The sequence below is a fragment of the Acanthisitta chloris genome, unplaced genomic scaffold (assembly GCF_000695815.1).
Source record: "Acanthisitta chloris isolate BGI_N310 unplaced genomic scaffold, ASM69581v1 scaffold42613, whole genome shotgun sequence".
NCBI lineage: Eukaryota > Metazoa > Chordata > Aves > Passeriformes > Acanthisittidae > Acanthisitta > Acanthisitta chloris.
In genome coordinates, this window is record NW_008666224.1 from 1 (window position 1) to 15616 (window position 15616).

General features: G+C 41.5%; 2 protein-coding genes across 2 annotated transcripts in view; one reads left to right on the forward strand and one right to left on the reverse strand.

The window, feature by feature from the left end:
• Positions 1–4: 4 nt before the first annotated feature.
• On the forward strand, positions 5–3359 carry PSMD10 (proteasome (prosome, macropain) 26S subunit, non-ATPase, 10; the record flags this gene model as incomplete). Its single annotated transcript, XM_009072000.1, has 4 exons — positions 5–97; positions 1424–1570; positions 1678–1844; positions 2839–3359. Coding segments are annotated over 4 exons (561 nt in total), but the record flags the coding sequence as incomplete, so codon positions are not given.
• Positions 3360–7718: 4359 nt separating this feature from the next.
• VSIG1 (V-set and immunoglobulin domain containing 1) overlaps positions 7719–15616 on the reverse strand; it is a 21678-nt gene continuing 13780 nt past the window's right edge. The window contains exons 3-7 of the mRNA XM_009072001.1: positions 13008–13206; positions 11254–11409; positions 10460–10579; positions 9336–9456; positions 7719–7902 (exon numbers count right to left, since the gene is read on the reverse strand). Of these exons, the coding sequence (XP_009070249.1) occupies positions 7719–7902; positions 9336–9456; positions 10460–10579; positions 11254–11409; positions 13008–13206 (780 nt within the window). The remainder of the gene's footprint in view (positions 7903–9335; positions 9457–10459; positions 10580–11253; positions 11410–13007; positions 13207–15616) is intronic.

Genomic DNA, 15616 nt, shown 5'->3' on the forward strand with positions numbered 1-15616 from the left:
CCACCGCACCGCGCTGCACTGGGCCTGCTCGGCGGGGCACACGGACGTCGCGGATCTGCTGCTCGGCTTCGGCGTGCCTGTCAATGATAAGGACGATGTGAGTGTCGCGGCCCTGCCGGGATCCCCCGCCCCGGCGCGAGTTGGGGTGCGCGGGGTCTGTCGCGCCCTTTGCTGGCACAGCTTCAGCCGCAGAGGGGCCCGGGCAGCGCCAGGAGGGCACTGTCGCTTCGCCCTTCTTTCCATCCTTTTCCCCCTGCTCTCGTCTGCACCCAGCGCGGGGTCTGCGAGGCCTTGGAAAGCTCAGGCTGCTGCGTGTGCGCTGGGGAGGCAAGTCGAAGTATTCGCTGTTCGTATAGAAATAGGCGTAAAAAGACTTAGTAAGTCCTGCTTATTGTCAAGGAGTTTTAGGCAAGCTCTTCCTATGAACGAAGCTTCAAAGCCAGGAGTGTTCGGGTGGTTGTTTTCATGTTGCCTTTATCTCGCTGTGATCCTCCCAGATATTTTGTGCCAGCTCATGAGGTACCCTGAAGATTTCTCATATTGGGGAAGGCATTATAGAACATGTGGCAGGTTCGTTGATATCACAGTTGGAAGGAAGATAGTCTGCTCCTGTTCTAGAGGAAAGGCTGAAATATTTACATCTGTTACAAAGTATCCTAAGTATCATCCTTAAGGAAATGTCTCATCGGTTTAGAGGGTAGAATATAGAAAGGATTGCAGAAACTTTTGAACACCTTTTTCTACCACTCTTAAAAAAACCACTAATGTTAATTCCACAAGTGACCTGTAAAGATACCAAGCATAACTGCATGGGAGGAGTGAGCACAAGTGCTATGAGGAGAGGCTGAGGGAGCTGGGGGTGTTCAGCCTGGAGAAGAGGAGGCTCAGGGAAGACCTTATCACCCTCTACAACTCCCTGACAGGAGGTTGGAGTCAGTTTGGGTTTCGTGTCTGCTCCCAGGCAACCAGCAGGAGGACAAGAGGGCACAGACTCAAGCTTTGCCAGGGGAGGTTTAGGTTAGATATTAGGAAGAGATTTTTTACGGAGAGAGTGATCAGACATTGGAATGGGCTGCCCAGGGAGGGGGTGGATTCAAGATGAGACTGGATGTGGCACTTAGTGCCATGATCTAGTAACCACAGTAGGGTTGGACTCGATGATCCTAGAGGTCTCTTCTAGCCCAGCTGATTTTATGATTTCTGACATTTAACTGGTAGCTTTGGTCAGGAACTGAATGTGAGAGGACAGACATGTGAGAGCACATAAGACTTGTCTCTCTGGTGATAATCAATAATGTTTAGCTTTACCACTGTAAGACTATGTGCAGTATGAGCCCTCAGGTCTCTGTTTGGGTTATGTATTGTCATGTTTTTTGCCTGAAACTCACGGTTTGAACAATGTGGTTTTCTTCTTGCTCTGTAGGCTGGTTGGACTCCCTTACACATCGCTGCTTCGGCAGGCCGTGACGAAATCGTGAGAGCTCTCATCGCTAAGGGTGCCCATGTGAACGCTGTCAACCAGAACGGCTGCACACCCCTGCACTATGCAGCCTCCAAAAATAAGCAGGAGGTATGTTTACCTATGCTACTGGAGGTGGTGGTGCTCTTGGAAGAAATATTTAGTGATATGAACTTCACATCCCCCTCCCCTGCTCCTTCCTCTCTCTACATACCCAGATTGCAGTCATGCTTTTGGAGAATGGAGCAGATCCAGATGCAAGAGATCACTTTGAATCCACCCCATTACACAGAGCAGCAGCCAAAGGAAACCTAAGGATGGTACAGATCCTTGTGCAGCACAATGCAACTGTGGATATGAGGGACTCTGAAGGGAATACTCCTCTGTAAGTCATTTTTTCTTTTGCTTAATGTAACATAATCTCTATGAAATGAAACTCCATTGCTTCAAATTCTTTTTTAATCTCTTGTTGCCTCAAAATACTCCCTTGCAGTTAAAAAGTATTTGAGAAAATCATACTTAGTATTTTTCCTAAGTGTGTCTGTACATGCATGCTTGTATTTGTGCTCCTAATTCTACTTAAAGAGAGTAGAACACCTTTTCTAACAGTCTGGAATACGTTTGATTGCCACTAGAGGGTAGAAAGTGAGCTACTGGCATCAGAGGAAACTGGTCTTGCAGGCTGGCCTACTCAGTCCTGCCAAGCCAGAACTCATTTTAGAAGCTTTTCTTCACCTCTCTAAGGAAAATAAGTTGCAATTTAAGTACAATCAGGCTAGTGTTTGATGTTATCTTAGAGATCAGTTTGAACCTGTAAGGGCAAAACCTTAGCTGCTTTGAAGTTGGTGGCAAAACTCTGCCTTCTCTGTGGTGGAATCAATATCAGGATCAAATGATATGTTTTAGCTATACCTAAACCCCAGTATGGCCCTGGAACACACACAGTTATTCTCAAGATACTGTGCCAAGTGGAAAAAAGCTTTTGCTGCCTTTGCAGTAACTCTTTACTTCAGATTATTTTTTATCATCAAGTAAGTTATTTATCACATTCAATTCAAATGGAGATTGCTGTTTTCCATTTTCACCATGGATTATGTTCTCCTTAGCTTTGCTGACTGCAGAGCCAAATCCTAATCCCAAGAACTGTCTTAACATTGCAAGGACAACAGCAGGAGGAATGTTATTGAGTTGCTTAATGACAGCAGAGTGACTGGACAGCAAGCTTTGGAATCTGTAGGTAGTTGGTTGCGTGTGGTTTTGTTGTTCTAGGATGTATCTCCCCCCACTGTTTGCACTGTCACTTTGACATGGCATAATTACTGCTCTTTGTAAGCTTGGACTGTTTAATAGTGGCTGTGGGTTTCTTGTTCTTACTGCAGTCATTTAGCCTGCGATGAAGAGAGAGTGGAGGAGGCAAAGCTGCTGGTGTCTCACGGTGCAAGTATTCACGTTGAGAATAAAGAAGAGCTGACCCCACTGAAAGTGGCAAAGGGTGGCCTGGGAGCAATCCTTAAAAGAATGGTGGATGGCTAGTGGGGGCTTCCCACTTGAGTCTCTTTCCTGTTGCACTTGTATTTAAGACTGCAAACTTCATATTTTGATAGTTCAACTAGGATGTTATGTGTGGGTATCAGCATGGTCATAAAATGTTTTTATTGACGCTTTCCTTCAAGTGCAGTGCCAAAACAACTGTTTGTACTTCCTGTTAATTAAATAGTTCACTGGTTTTCAAGTATTTTTCAATATCTTGTAGCTTTCAGTTTAGAGTATGATCTGTATAAATGTGATCATTCCCTCTATTTGAGATCCTAGTTTAGAATTATTTCTTTCAAGTAACAGGACCAAAAATGCTTTAGCCACTTAAAGCCAATTTTCTTTTGGAAGTTTGCTCTAGAGTCTTCCATAGCCTTTGTGATTTGTGTGTGGGGTTTTGTTTGTTTTTTCTGGGTACTGATTTTCCAGATTGTTCTTAATGGCACTGTATCTCCCATTGCAGAAGGCAGTTTGCTCAGTTACTTAGATACTTGTATCCATTTTTGCTACTCTTGGTCTGTTCAAGTTGAGATGAGTGTTTAAAGCTTTTCTGTTGTTACTGATTATTATCCTGTTTCTCTGAATCCTGAAATACATATATTTGAAGTGCACTGGACTGGCTACTTGCAGAATGCAGGTGTAGTTTCAGGGTTACCTCTGCAAATATGTTGTTTTGTAATGTTTTTTTCCTCTTGCTGGTTTTGTAGGTTCCTTTTTCTGTTCTCTTTGATTCTCGTATGCAGCACTGGCACTTGCAGTTTACCATCTTATTTTGTACCAGAAGCCTGGTTTAATCTTTATTTATTCATAGCAAATCCTGATACTAAGTTATTAGAAGGCAGAGCTAATGAGACAGTCTGAAAAGTGACCTCCTGTGTTGATGTTGGTAAGATCATTTTTGACACCAGTGGGATAGATTTCCCCTTTCTGAACAAATGATGCTGGTGAAATTCTGTGAAATAAAGAACTTTCCTAAACAGCAGTCTTTGGTATTATAAAACTTTATTAAACTTACATGTAATAAACCAAATATTTTCTAAATAGCTTGTATGCTTGGGATGTGAACAGCAGGAGAGATGAAACCCTGCCGTGTGTTACAGTGTGGGAATGCAACGTGTCTGTTCTTCAGCCTCAAGCAAAGGTTGAAATGCAAGCTCACAGTTTCTGCAGTTTGGCTCGTAGGGTTTAAGGTAATGCAAGTTTATTTTGATAAGCAAGACAAATGCTTACAACCAAATATCTTCACCAAGGTCTTTAAATGTATCTTACCACACAAAATGCAGGTTAAATTTCACTGAGGGGATGCATTGAGAGCAGGAGGGATAACTTGCCTGTACAGTAAGCTCTGGCCACACAGACCTTGATTGAAGGAGGAACCTGACTAAATAAATGTTTCTTGTCTATTGCACAGGCACTGCTGAAAATTTGATTTGAGAGCAGCTAAAGTTGAGTTCTGTGTTCATCCTTGATCGTTGTATAGCAAAAAACCCTGCCCCAGCTCTGTAGCTTTGTAAATCCACTCCCCTAAGAGATGGTGGCTTGATTGTTGGCTTAATATCTGGTTTCCATGTTAATGATCCCTGCTCCCTCCGGAGCAGATAAATGGGCCACACAGCAAAGACTGTTGGAACGTCTCAGGCAAATTCTGACAAACATTTCTGCATCCTGCGTGGCCCTGCAGGGTTTTAGAGCTACACACTGTGGATCAATACCTAATTTGACTTGTGCTCTGCCAAGAGCATCAGTGGAAAGCTAGGAACAGGGCCCCATCCTTTTTACTAAATGATTTTACATGAGAGAAATTTTATAATGAAAGCAAACATCTGCCAGAAGGCTTTCAGAGCCCCTCGCTATGTTAAGAAACTCCAGATAAATGTTATTTTCCTTACCTTCCTCTTCACCCTCAGCAACCAATTCACTTCTTATTTTTGCCTTTTTTACTTTTAAAATAGTATCTATTACGCACTGGTGGCTAGAAGTATGAAAGGAATCGTTAGTCTAGAACTTGCATTCAACTGTCCTTTTGTTTTATATGAAAACATTAACATAACTTGAGCAATTTCTACTTTTTGAGCAAATGTGAGACCTGTGATGTTCTAGGAAAATTGTATTAGCTATAGAAGGTAATTGCAACTTCACCAGCATAAGCTCCTATCTTACTGTAGCAAGTTAGGTAAGGACTACCTGCAGATAAATTTGTGGAGGTGAAATTAAGGAAAGAAAAAAACCCAATACAAACATGAGCACATAATACAGTTCTCTCTTCAATCCTGACAGTGCTGTTGCAGAGATGTGCAAGTTGGAAAGGTGTTGCAGTAAGAAAAATGTGACTAAGATGCATAAATACAGGAGATGTCTTTAGAAGAACTAATACACCTATAGCAGTGACATGAAGACAGTAGTTTATATTTCCCCCTGAAGGGCAAGAGTAAACAAATGCTGGGGAATGTCAGATAAGAAATTATTTAAAATTATTGCTGCTGTCAACCAGGTCATGGGCACCCTTGGACCAATAATTGATTTGGGAAACACCTTTGGTAAGAAATAGCATCCAAAGAGCAATAGGTAGTACTTAATCTTCTCTTGCTGCATCTTTCCATGCTTACTGTCATTGTTCTGCATGCTAACACAGCTTTGGGTGTCACTATCAGGTGTTTCCAGTCAGCTGCTAAACCTAGACTGAAGGATGTGAGTTGTGGATTTTGTTTGGCACAGTTGCCCCAAGAGTCAATAAAAGCTGTCTGATTAAGGAGACTTCTGTACAAGTTATGACTTAAGGTTTACCCTGGATATTTTGGGTTGAGAGGAGTGTGAGGATCCACTGGTAGAATATGGCAGTGTTGGTATGAGCAAGTGTTTGACCCTCACAGGCTGGCGCAAGCAGTTTTTAGCTAAAACAGTTTGTCAGAATACTGTAAATGCTCTTTTACTCTAGAGCGAAGCTAAACACTTGGACACACATAGCAAAGATAAATATTTGAAAGCCAGAAAACTGTGTGGAAAGGGCAATGAATGTACTTATGCTTAAAGATCCAAAATGAACCTTAACTAGGACCTCATGCCTTATATCTTCTCTAAATGTTGGCATCTTTCCCCTCTTTTTCCCCTTTCCCCCCCTTTTTACCCATTTTTCCTTCTTTTTTTCCCCCTTTTTCCCTTCCCCCCCCTTTTTTTGTTGCTTTTCTGTGCTGACTTTCTCAATAAACATGCTTATAGCTGTAGGAACTGAACCTTAAAATTTTAGCTCAGATGTATGCATCTATTTTAAAGATGAATGTTGCATATAAGTAATGTTTACAGGCTACAAACAGTCACCAAAGGATTTATGAACATTAGAACCTATAAAAGTCTTAAGTGCCAAAATGTTCCAGGTCCCTGAGCCAAATACGTTTTTATGCAGTGCATGAGAGCGAAACCAACATCTCCCTGTGTCAGTGAGGACCTGTCACACATAGTCCAGATGGGAGCTGCTAGGGCTGTGGGTCTGTATTCACCTGAGCCCCACAGTCCTTGAGCTCTGTCCAAAGTAGGTATCTTTGCCTTTTTGAAAAACAGTTTGTGTAACCTTAGAAATGAGGCCCAGAGAGAAGAGGTGTCTGGTGATCGGGGGTGTGGTTCAATTCCCTCTGCTCATTACTCCACTACAGGCTGTTGGTGTGCTTTGCACTCCTTACCTTTCCTCTTGATGCTTTCACCTATAGAAAACAGGCCATTACACTAGGCTAAAGAGACCAGAAGTAGCCTGACTGTGTTGCTCAGTGGATAGAACAGTTGCCTGGAAATAGATTAAAATCACCTCAGTCAGAGGAAGCAATTGACACCAGTGTGCTGCATAGTAGGCAGTATCACTCCTGAGTTTTGGAAACAGCTGTATCTGTGTGTCATGAGGAATCTGATACTGTCCATGCCTATTGGAATAAGCCTTGCAAGGGATTTAGATTTCTAGCTCCTGTTGTGTGGAAAACGGTCATTTGATGTCTGAACTGGGTACTTGAATGCCAGTTCCATTAAACTGAAAGCCAGGACTGCTGTTTCACACAACTCTGGAATGCTGGTGCCATGGGAGTTTTAAACCAACAAGATCACTGTTAACAAAATGTATTCCATGTCGGGCAGCAACAGGGTAAAAATTTTCAGGGTCTTTTTTTTTTTCCCCCAGCTTAAGTGGAATCCAGACACACAAGATTTCATTGGCCCAGGCCTTAACATCGGTTTCTGCATTCTGATGACATGGATGTAACTTCTTCTTACGTCTGATGTGCAAAATCAGTTCCTTCACTCACTGCAATGTACTGGCCATGATGATAGTTCTTGGTGCACAGGAAACAGACTGGCCAACTCTGTTTCTGGAGAAGACTGCTGTGGCTCAGAACTGTGTTGGATACGCAGCATTACTGGTAGTTGACTGGAAAGTTCCTACTTTGACAAATGCTTCAGCCCATTTCCTAATTAGTTTTGCAAAATAGGTTGGATAAATGTGAATGATAATCTTTTTATGCTTACATTTTTGTATAGTATTAACTAGATAATAAAATTGGATAACTTTAAAGGCCAAATCTTCTGCTATTCACAAAGTGCTTGTGTAACAGACCCTTTTCAATCTCCAGCCCAGTGGTTCACAGTACAAATGCCCATTTAAGTTTTAGTTGTGCTTCTATGTTACTTCAGTGACAACCATTTTTGTATAAAGGGGTCCAAAGTTGACCAAGAAAACTCTGTTAAAACTTTAGGCTATTTCTTCTTTTTCTGCTTCTTGCTTCTCATCATTTTCAGGTGTTCCAGGGGCTGCTGTTTCATCAGCACTTGGGTATTCATTTGTCGCATTGCTCGATGGAACTGTGGTTGCTGGAATGTTTTCTTCATTAGGTACCTGAACATAGTCTGCATTGGGTTGTTTCTGAGCCATTTCTCTGCAGGAAGACAGGATTAGGATTGTGATTCACATGATGAAATCCTATGTACACTAGAGTCTTTCAAAAGAGTGACTCTTTGTTGTCTGAACAGTAACCCCCATGTCATTATGACTGTTCCAAGATCCTGTGAAAAGGTTGCAACATCACTGCTACTAAGACAGAGAGTGACAGAATATTAGCTACTAGCACATCTGCGTCGCTGGTTTAAGTGATCCCATTAGAATAAAATGGATTTTAGTACTATGCCAGGGAAGTGGGATGGGAAACTGAGCACTGGCAAACAGCATCTGAGAAGGGGTGGCAAAACACATGCTTGGTGTGAGCTTTCTGGGAAAACAGACCTGGTGTCCCATTGAAGTGCATTAAAAATAGAGTGCAGGCAGAAAAGAACCATGAAAAATCTGAAATCTAGGAAAATATTCTAAAATATATTTAGTATTTTAGAAAAGACTGAAATCCAGAAAAAAATATTTTTAGTAGCAAGTGTTAATTCCATTTATCTTGTCAAAACAATAATAAACCAGCTCCCAATATTGAAGCACTTTCACATGTAAAAATATCAGATGCTGGTGGATTAATTCAATGCAGTAAGATTTATTAGGATCTGAGCACACAATGAGGTGTTAATGCTACATCAATTTAAAGCAGAAATCAGGTGCATGAGTGAGTGACCACTGGTCTGGGTTAGCAGAATTCCCTGTCAGGAGGTCTTAGACCTGTGCTACAGAGAAGTAACAATTTTTTGCTGGCCTCAGCTGTATGTATTCATTTAGCATTTAACATCATGGAGCTAAATACAGTCTGTATAGTCCAAGAGATTATTCCTGTTCTGAAGATTTTGCAATTTAAGGGAAAAATGAGCAACCAAATCAGAGAGGAAAAAACATCTTCAGAGCAGGATCAAAATGGACATTCTGGGCTCCATTCTGTTGCCTAAACCTTGTGTTTCCTGTGATTTGAGATGCCTTGGAGTATACCAAGTGTCCTGGGTTTTCAGAGAGCTCTGAACTGAGCCCTCTGTGTTTAAATCCCAGCAAATTTGCTGAGGTGACTCTTAGCTGCCGTTTCTTTTTTGACTTCTTCCACCTGCTGTTAACAGTCTCCATTAACTTTTACATACCAAGAGCTGTTTTTATAACTTGCCACTTTCAGTTTATGTCGTTTAAACACATTTACTTTGCTATTTTAGATACTGCTGAGTGGTAGCTGCCAGTTAACATTGGGAAGACATCAATGACAACTTCTGTTACAAGAGCACCAGGTGAAAAGTCCAACAACAGCAGATGTTCTCACCCTGGAAGTTTTCTCAAAACTTGTATTATTTATCTTTAAAACATGTTGAAAGTAATTACATTTTACTTTAGTTCTGAGTTATCAGCAGTGCTTTACAGAAATAATTGACTTAAAAGGAAGCAAACAGAAACTCTTACTGCATCTCATTATTTCGTGACTTCCTATTTTTTGCCTTCTTGGTTAAGACCCAGACGATAACACAAATGATAGCAGCTGCCAGAATGGCTCCTATTAATGCTCCAGCAACAATCCCACTGTCTGAATCTGGAAAGAAAAAAAGATTACTTGACTTTTTCAAAAGTAGTATTATAGCAAAATCACATGGAAATTTAGAGCCAGAGCCTTTAGCAGAAAGAAGACATCAGATTCAAAGAACTATTTCCAGGAGGGAGGCCAACGATCCTCTAGGAATGTGAGAACTGTGATTATGTGATCTTTGCTGCCTCCTTTCTTGTAGGTTAGCTCCCCATCCCAACAAACTCTGTTTATGCCTGGATAAGGGAAACATTAGGCTGTAACACTGACAGTAGCTAAAAGCCTTTGCTCTTCAGTCCTTGCAGACACATTCTGAAATTCAGGTTGCCTTTGTTTCTGTCTTTCAGCTGAGATGTAAAATGTGTGCTCTCATCATTCGTGAGCCTCCAAAGCCTTCTATTTCCACTTCAGTGCAGCTTCCAGCTCTGACCTGCCATTTTCAGTTCACAAACCACTGAGTCATTGAGTGGCCACTTCAGGGACATCTCTCATGGCTGGCTGTACAACATGGGCTTGGCTCTTGTGAAATGTTACTGGTTCTGTGAGAAAGCTGTGTGCAGGTGTGGTTGACCACTGCTTGGCAACAGTCAGGATAAGGTATTTTTCCATGACTGCAGTAGTATTAGCTAGTGGTCACATCTGCAGTGCCCCAGTTCTTTTACTACCCTGTCTCAGTGATGGTTGTAATTTCTGGGCTGGGGAACCTCAGTGGGACTGTTGGCTGGAATGAATTGCTCAAAACTCCATGTCTCTCCATTCTCAGTAAAGGCTCTGCAGTCAGAATCAGGTCCAGCTTCTGCTCCCTGTGGGAAATAAAGCTGGAGGTGTTAAACCAGTGTTGTAGATTAGTCTAAATTCTAGGCTCTAAATTCTGGAGCTCGCCAAATCCTGTTCTGTTCTTACTTGAAAAAAAAATAATCTATGCTTCAAAGTTGTTCTAGCATTTTCCTGCAAGCTGTGCATGTCCTGCATCAAAGATGTGATTACTTTCATGCATTGAACTTACGTTTTGCTGTTAGGTCAAGCTCGCAGGTGCTGTTCCCCAGGACATTGCTGGCTATGCAGCGGTAGTAGCCAGTTTCAAAGGAGGTGAGATTGCCAATGTAAAGAATGCCAGTGTTTGGATCTGTGACAAACAGGGAGCAGGTACAGGTTACTGTTTGTATTCTGTAAAGGCAAACAATTCTCTGTAGTTGGTAACACTGAGAGCTATTCAAAGATTAGAAACAGGGTTCTCTGATTGTTTATTTGGGTTTTTTATATCGTTTGAATAAAAACATTTACCTTCCTTGAATATTGCTCCAGTGGATTTTGCAGGGGTGTATTAGAACATGAGCAGAGGGTCCCTACTCTGCCACCCCGTCTGGCTGATGTTTCAGTTGCATGGATACTGTGATTGTCCATGTAACTTCACGAATAAAAATGTAACAGGTACTGAAAATTTTGAGGGTGGAAGGAGGTCCTAGCATTTGAGAGACAAATTGACTTAATCTAAATTCACTCAAAATTTCGTGGGAAGGGAGATGTAAAGGCATGAATATTTCTCTCAATGCAACAATTTATAGTAGTGGCATAGACAAGACTTCAACATTCCTCACATTTTTGTATTAAATAGAAAAAGTGTCCTGTGTTTCTGACAGCTGTCAGTCGGTTTGAGTAAGTAAAAATACGATTTTGTGACATTGATTGTCAGAAGAGGAGGAAAACTTTAATTAGCCTATGTGATGCACAGTGTTTGAAATGCTGGGACTAGGGAATTTCAGATCTTGAACGCAGTATGGTAATCCTGTAGGTACATACTATATTGTTCAGTCACAGGCTTGAGGGTGTTCTCATCGACTTTGTACCAGCGGTAGGTAGGGTGAGGCAGTCCTCCTTCACATCTGCATAGGAGGTAGACTAGATGGCCTTTATCTGGTGTTCCTTCTATTTTGCAGAAAGGTTTTGATGGTTTGACTAAAAGAACAATGAGAACAGACACATTGTGAGTGCACACCCAGAGCTGTAAGCGTCCACCTCCAGTCCTGGCACTGTGCTGCTCTAAGTAAAGAATTAAACCCCATCCACAGTTTTCTGTCCAAGAGCAGAGTCTCATTTATGGATCTGACCAAAGGCTCTCCCATAAAATACTGAGTAATAATAAATATATGTGCATAGCCTAGGGTACAGTTTTAGTATCTCTTGTTCCATTTGCATGCTATTATTATGGAGGTGTTGAGACAAAGACTGTCAATTACTTCAATTCTAATAGGTCACTCACTGTTTGTTGTACATGATTCTGCTACATAATACATCATTTTTTGTGGGGACATGGCAGGAGCTTTTTCTGCAGAAAGGGAGAGGATCAAGGCCTGATCCTCTAGTATATTGCAGCTGTGGAGGAAATAAATCAACTATAGTTTGGTTATAAAATACATCTTTTGATCTGATTTCCTCACTTTGCTCACAAGAGAGGATTCTGTCTTCACTTACTCCTATTGGTTTTAATTTCCTACCTATAGATATGCTGTTGTGGCTCTTTAGAGTACTCTCAGAGAAACTCTACCAGTGATGAACACAGCCCAATTTTGTGTGCTTGAATGAACAACCTTTCTCGGTTCTTTTGTGTGAAGAGTGCAGTCTCTTACTCAACTGCTCCAAGATTTACTACTCATTTTGGGAATTTTAGATGAGAATTATCACTAGTGCTTTGATTTTTCAGGGAATGAGTTTATATATGTCTTTTTCTTATCCCTGGAAGATAGGCAAGTGAGGATTGAATCACGTTCTCATATGACTCTGATTTGTCACCCTGACCAGGTATGAATTCTCAAAGAGAAAAACAATTATTAGATGGGTTTAGTACAAACTTTTCTCTTATTAGGAAGTAAAGTATCTCATTCCACTGCTTTTTATCCTTCTTGTTCAGTCTGTTCATGGTTGAACTATTGCTTTCTTCCATCCAAAACAGATTTTATACTACTTCATCCAACACATGCTTTTGGGAATTGGTGTGAGCCAGAACTCCTGGGCTGTACTGCTGCCTCTCCCTAGATTTATGCAAGTCACCATGACCAACATTAGGTCAAATTAGTTAAGTTTTGGTCTTTGCTGGGCTGCATGTAATGGTTTCAGAGAGAATTGTCACTCCCAGCTAAAAGGGTGGTTTATTTTAATCAAAGTTAGTAGCACTTTGTTTTCCAACATGAAAAATGGTGTGAAGTTGGGTAATTCCAGCTACTCGCTTACCTGCTTACATTAGGTAACGTTTTGAAGGCACAAAGTGAATCTGAAGGCCACTGGTCAGAGAATGAGATTTGACTGCAGGTCAGGCAAGGGGAGCTGTGGAGTGGAACCGGGTCCGCTGTGGCTGGAAGCTAGAGGGCACCCAGGCTCTGCTGCCTCCAGAGCCCTCGGGAACCATCTGCATCAGGGAGCCCTTTCTCTGCATCACGGGCCTTGTTTACCACAGTGCTGTCATTCCCTCCGGCCCTACGTATTTTGAGCCTTGAACTCAGTGTTTCATAATACGGGAAGAAAACCACAATGCAGCAATAGAGAGGGAAGGCGCTTACCCAGCACACTGACAATCACAGATTTTTGACTCTGTCCAGCATCATCCTGAGGGCTGAAAACTTCACAGGTGTAGGAACCAGTGTCCGAGGGCTGCATGTTGGAGATTGTTATTGATGCATTCCCTGGACCTGTTGCAGCTGTTATCCTGTTCTTAAACGCTCCATAGGAGTAAGACTGGCCTCCTGAATAATAATAGATCTGTGATAAAGAATCAATTGTTAGTTTAATAACAAGGGATCTTGCTGCTTTGTTTGGCACTCAGAATATAGCTGGTTTCTGATTAAGTCAAACAGTGTCACCCCCTTTCTTGACCCCTCCCCCAAGAAAGAAATGAAAACATGGTACATTTGAATACATGTTTCTAATGGTTCTTACAAGACAAACTTTTCAGAAATGGAATTTTTAAATTGTGTGATTGACAGTAGATAGATCTTTGTGGATACTCCAAGCACAGACTGATGCATTTGCAAAAAGAAAGGTGAGACCGTTGATCATCACATGATGATTCGATGAAAAAATGCTAAGTCATACACAGTGGATAGTAGTATTATTTGAAGCACTGATAATTTGTGATATTATTAAGTGGCTCAATAAATGTTTGTGACAAGGATGGGCCCGTCATTGCAAAAAGTGGGTGGCTGCAGAGCTTCCTAAACACAGAAGCTGGCAAGCAGAGAACAGAAACACATTCACAAGACATAGATCTAAGCAAACAAAGCATCTGATCTGTTTGCAGTAAATTTGGAAGCAATAAAAATGCAGTCAAGAACAGCAGCAGAATCATCACACATGATTAGAGCAACCATGCAGTTCTTGTTTGTGTCATCAGTGCCGGAGACAGTGTCATGGACTAACTTGCTTTTTTGAGTTTATACCAGAGGTGGAAGTCAAGAATACTTGTTGGCTTCAGTGCTTGGAAGGGCACCTCTTTGAGATCGAAAGGTTCCCCTTTTACTAAGCAGTAAAAAAAGCTTTGCAGAAAGGTAGACATAGTAAGGATAAATGCCTCCAAGGGATGCAACATTTCCTCACAAATAAAAATTGCTGTTTAACATTGACTGATTTCACTGACTTCAGTAGCATCGATTGTTCGCAACAGCACCGTGGAGTAGAAGTGACCTCATAAGCCTGAACCTGTTGTCTGTTGTCTGAAAGGAAAGGTGGAATTGTGTTCACTGTAGATCCTGGATATTAGTCTGAGGCTTGGGCCCTGAATCTGTTTAGGAACTGCAGTATTGCATCTGCACTGGAGTAAATATAATAGTTCTCAAGGAGTACCCACACTCTGTCCAGTCTAGCTCTGCTCTGAAGCCAAGATCTGAAAGAACAAAGCTAATGTGGAAAACTACAATTCATTTATAATTTTTCTCAGATGTTAATTATAGTGTTGTGTAAGAGTGACAGTATTTGGGATAGGCAGTATGTTCCCCAGTGTCTACATGCACAAACTAGGCAAAGTGAACAGTTCCAGCACATTATGTCATTTCTTTAAACTGGTGAGAGAAAACCATATAAAATTACAGGTTGTGACCCAAATAGATCTAACATAGTTCCTACTGACAGTATTCCATAATAAGCAGTGTAAATGTCTTGATTGAAGTTGAACTAACAACATGTTTTTTAATGAGAATAGTAGGAAAATGCTTGTAGGAAAAAGCTTCACAGACTCCCCTGAAATGTCATTCACACTTGACTAGTATAAAAATTTCCTTTTGGACAAAGTTCTCTGCCTTTTAGGGACACTGCTGCTCCCCAGGCAAGAAGCACAACTTGCTTTACTTTGCAGATCAACTGATTGCATTTTGAATTAAGAATATTTATTCTTAATTCTATTTAACCACCCTGATACAGTGTTGACTGAAGTCTTTAAGAAATGTTATCTAAAAGCCTTTATTAGCTTAAGGCAAGGTACACCCCAAAACTGTCAGAGCACAGCTGCTTTATGCAATGATTTAGCTTTGAACTGAAGGTCAGAACTCAGGCTGCACAGCACCAGCAGCTCTGGGACTGCAGCTTGGTGCCACCTCAAGTGCAATTTTGCATAGTCTTCAGCCAAACTTTATCTTTCCCTGCCCCAGGATTGCAAACACCAGGTACAATTGATACAGGGCTCTGAACACCAAAGCATTCCCAAGGTGTGTTGCAGTAAGGAAGCATAAGACAGTGACAGGCTAGGTTAGAAAGGCTGCTGGACAGACACACAGACTGTGTGCATGTGATACCTTCAGTTTTAAAACTGTTTTTATGCTTTGCAGATGTCTAGAGATGAAGCTCGATTGCAATACTGGAGTCTGGATGCACACTCTTGCATTCCACACGGAAGGAGAGTGTTGAAATTGGGAGTTTGGTTTAAACAAATCACTTATCAAAACCTGGTCTACCTGGAATTACAAAACCACACTGGCCACACTTGTCTCATTCTACATTTATCTGAGTATGAGCAACAACAGAGTGTTGATCACTGTTTCTTGCTAGAGTCTGAAGTTACAAGAGCTGTGGTTTCTTGCTTCAGGCTCCTCTTAAGCTGACATCCCTAGATAGCTCTCAGCAGTGATGGGCTGAATTTCCATCTCCTCTCCATCAGCTGCACCTGTTGAAGCAGGGTAGG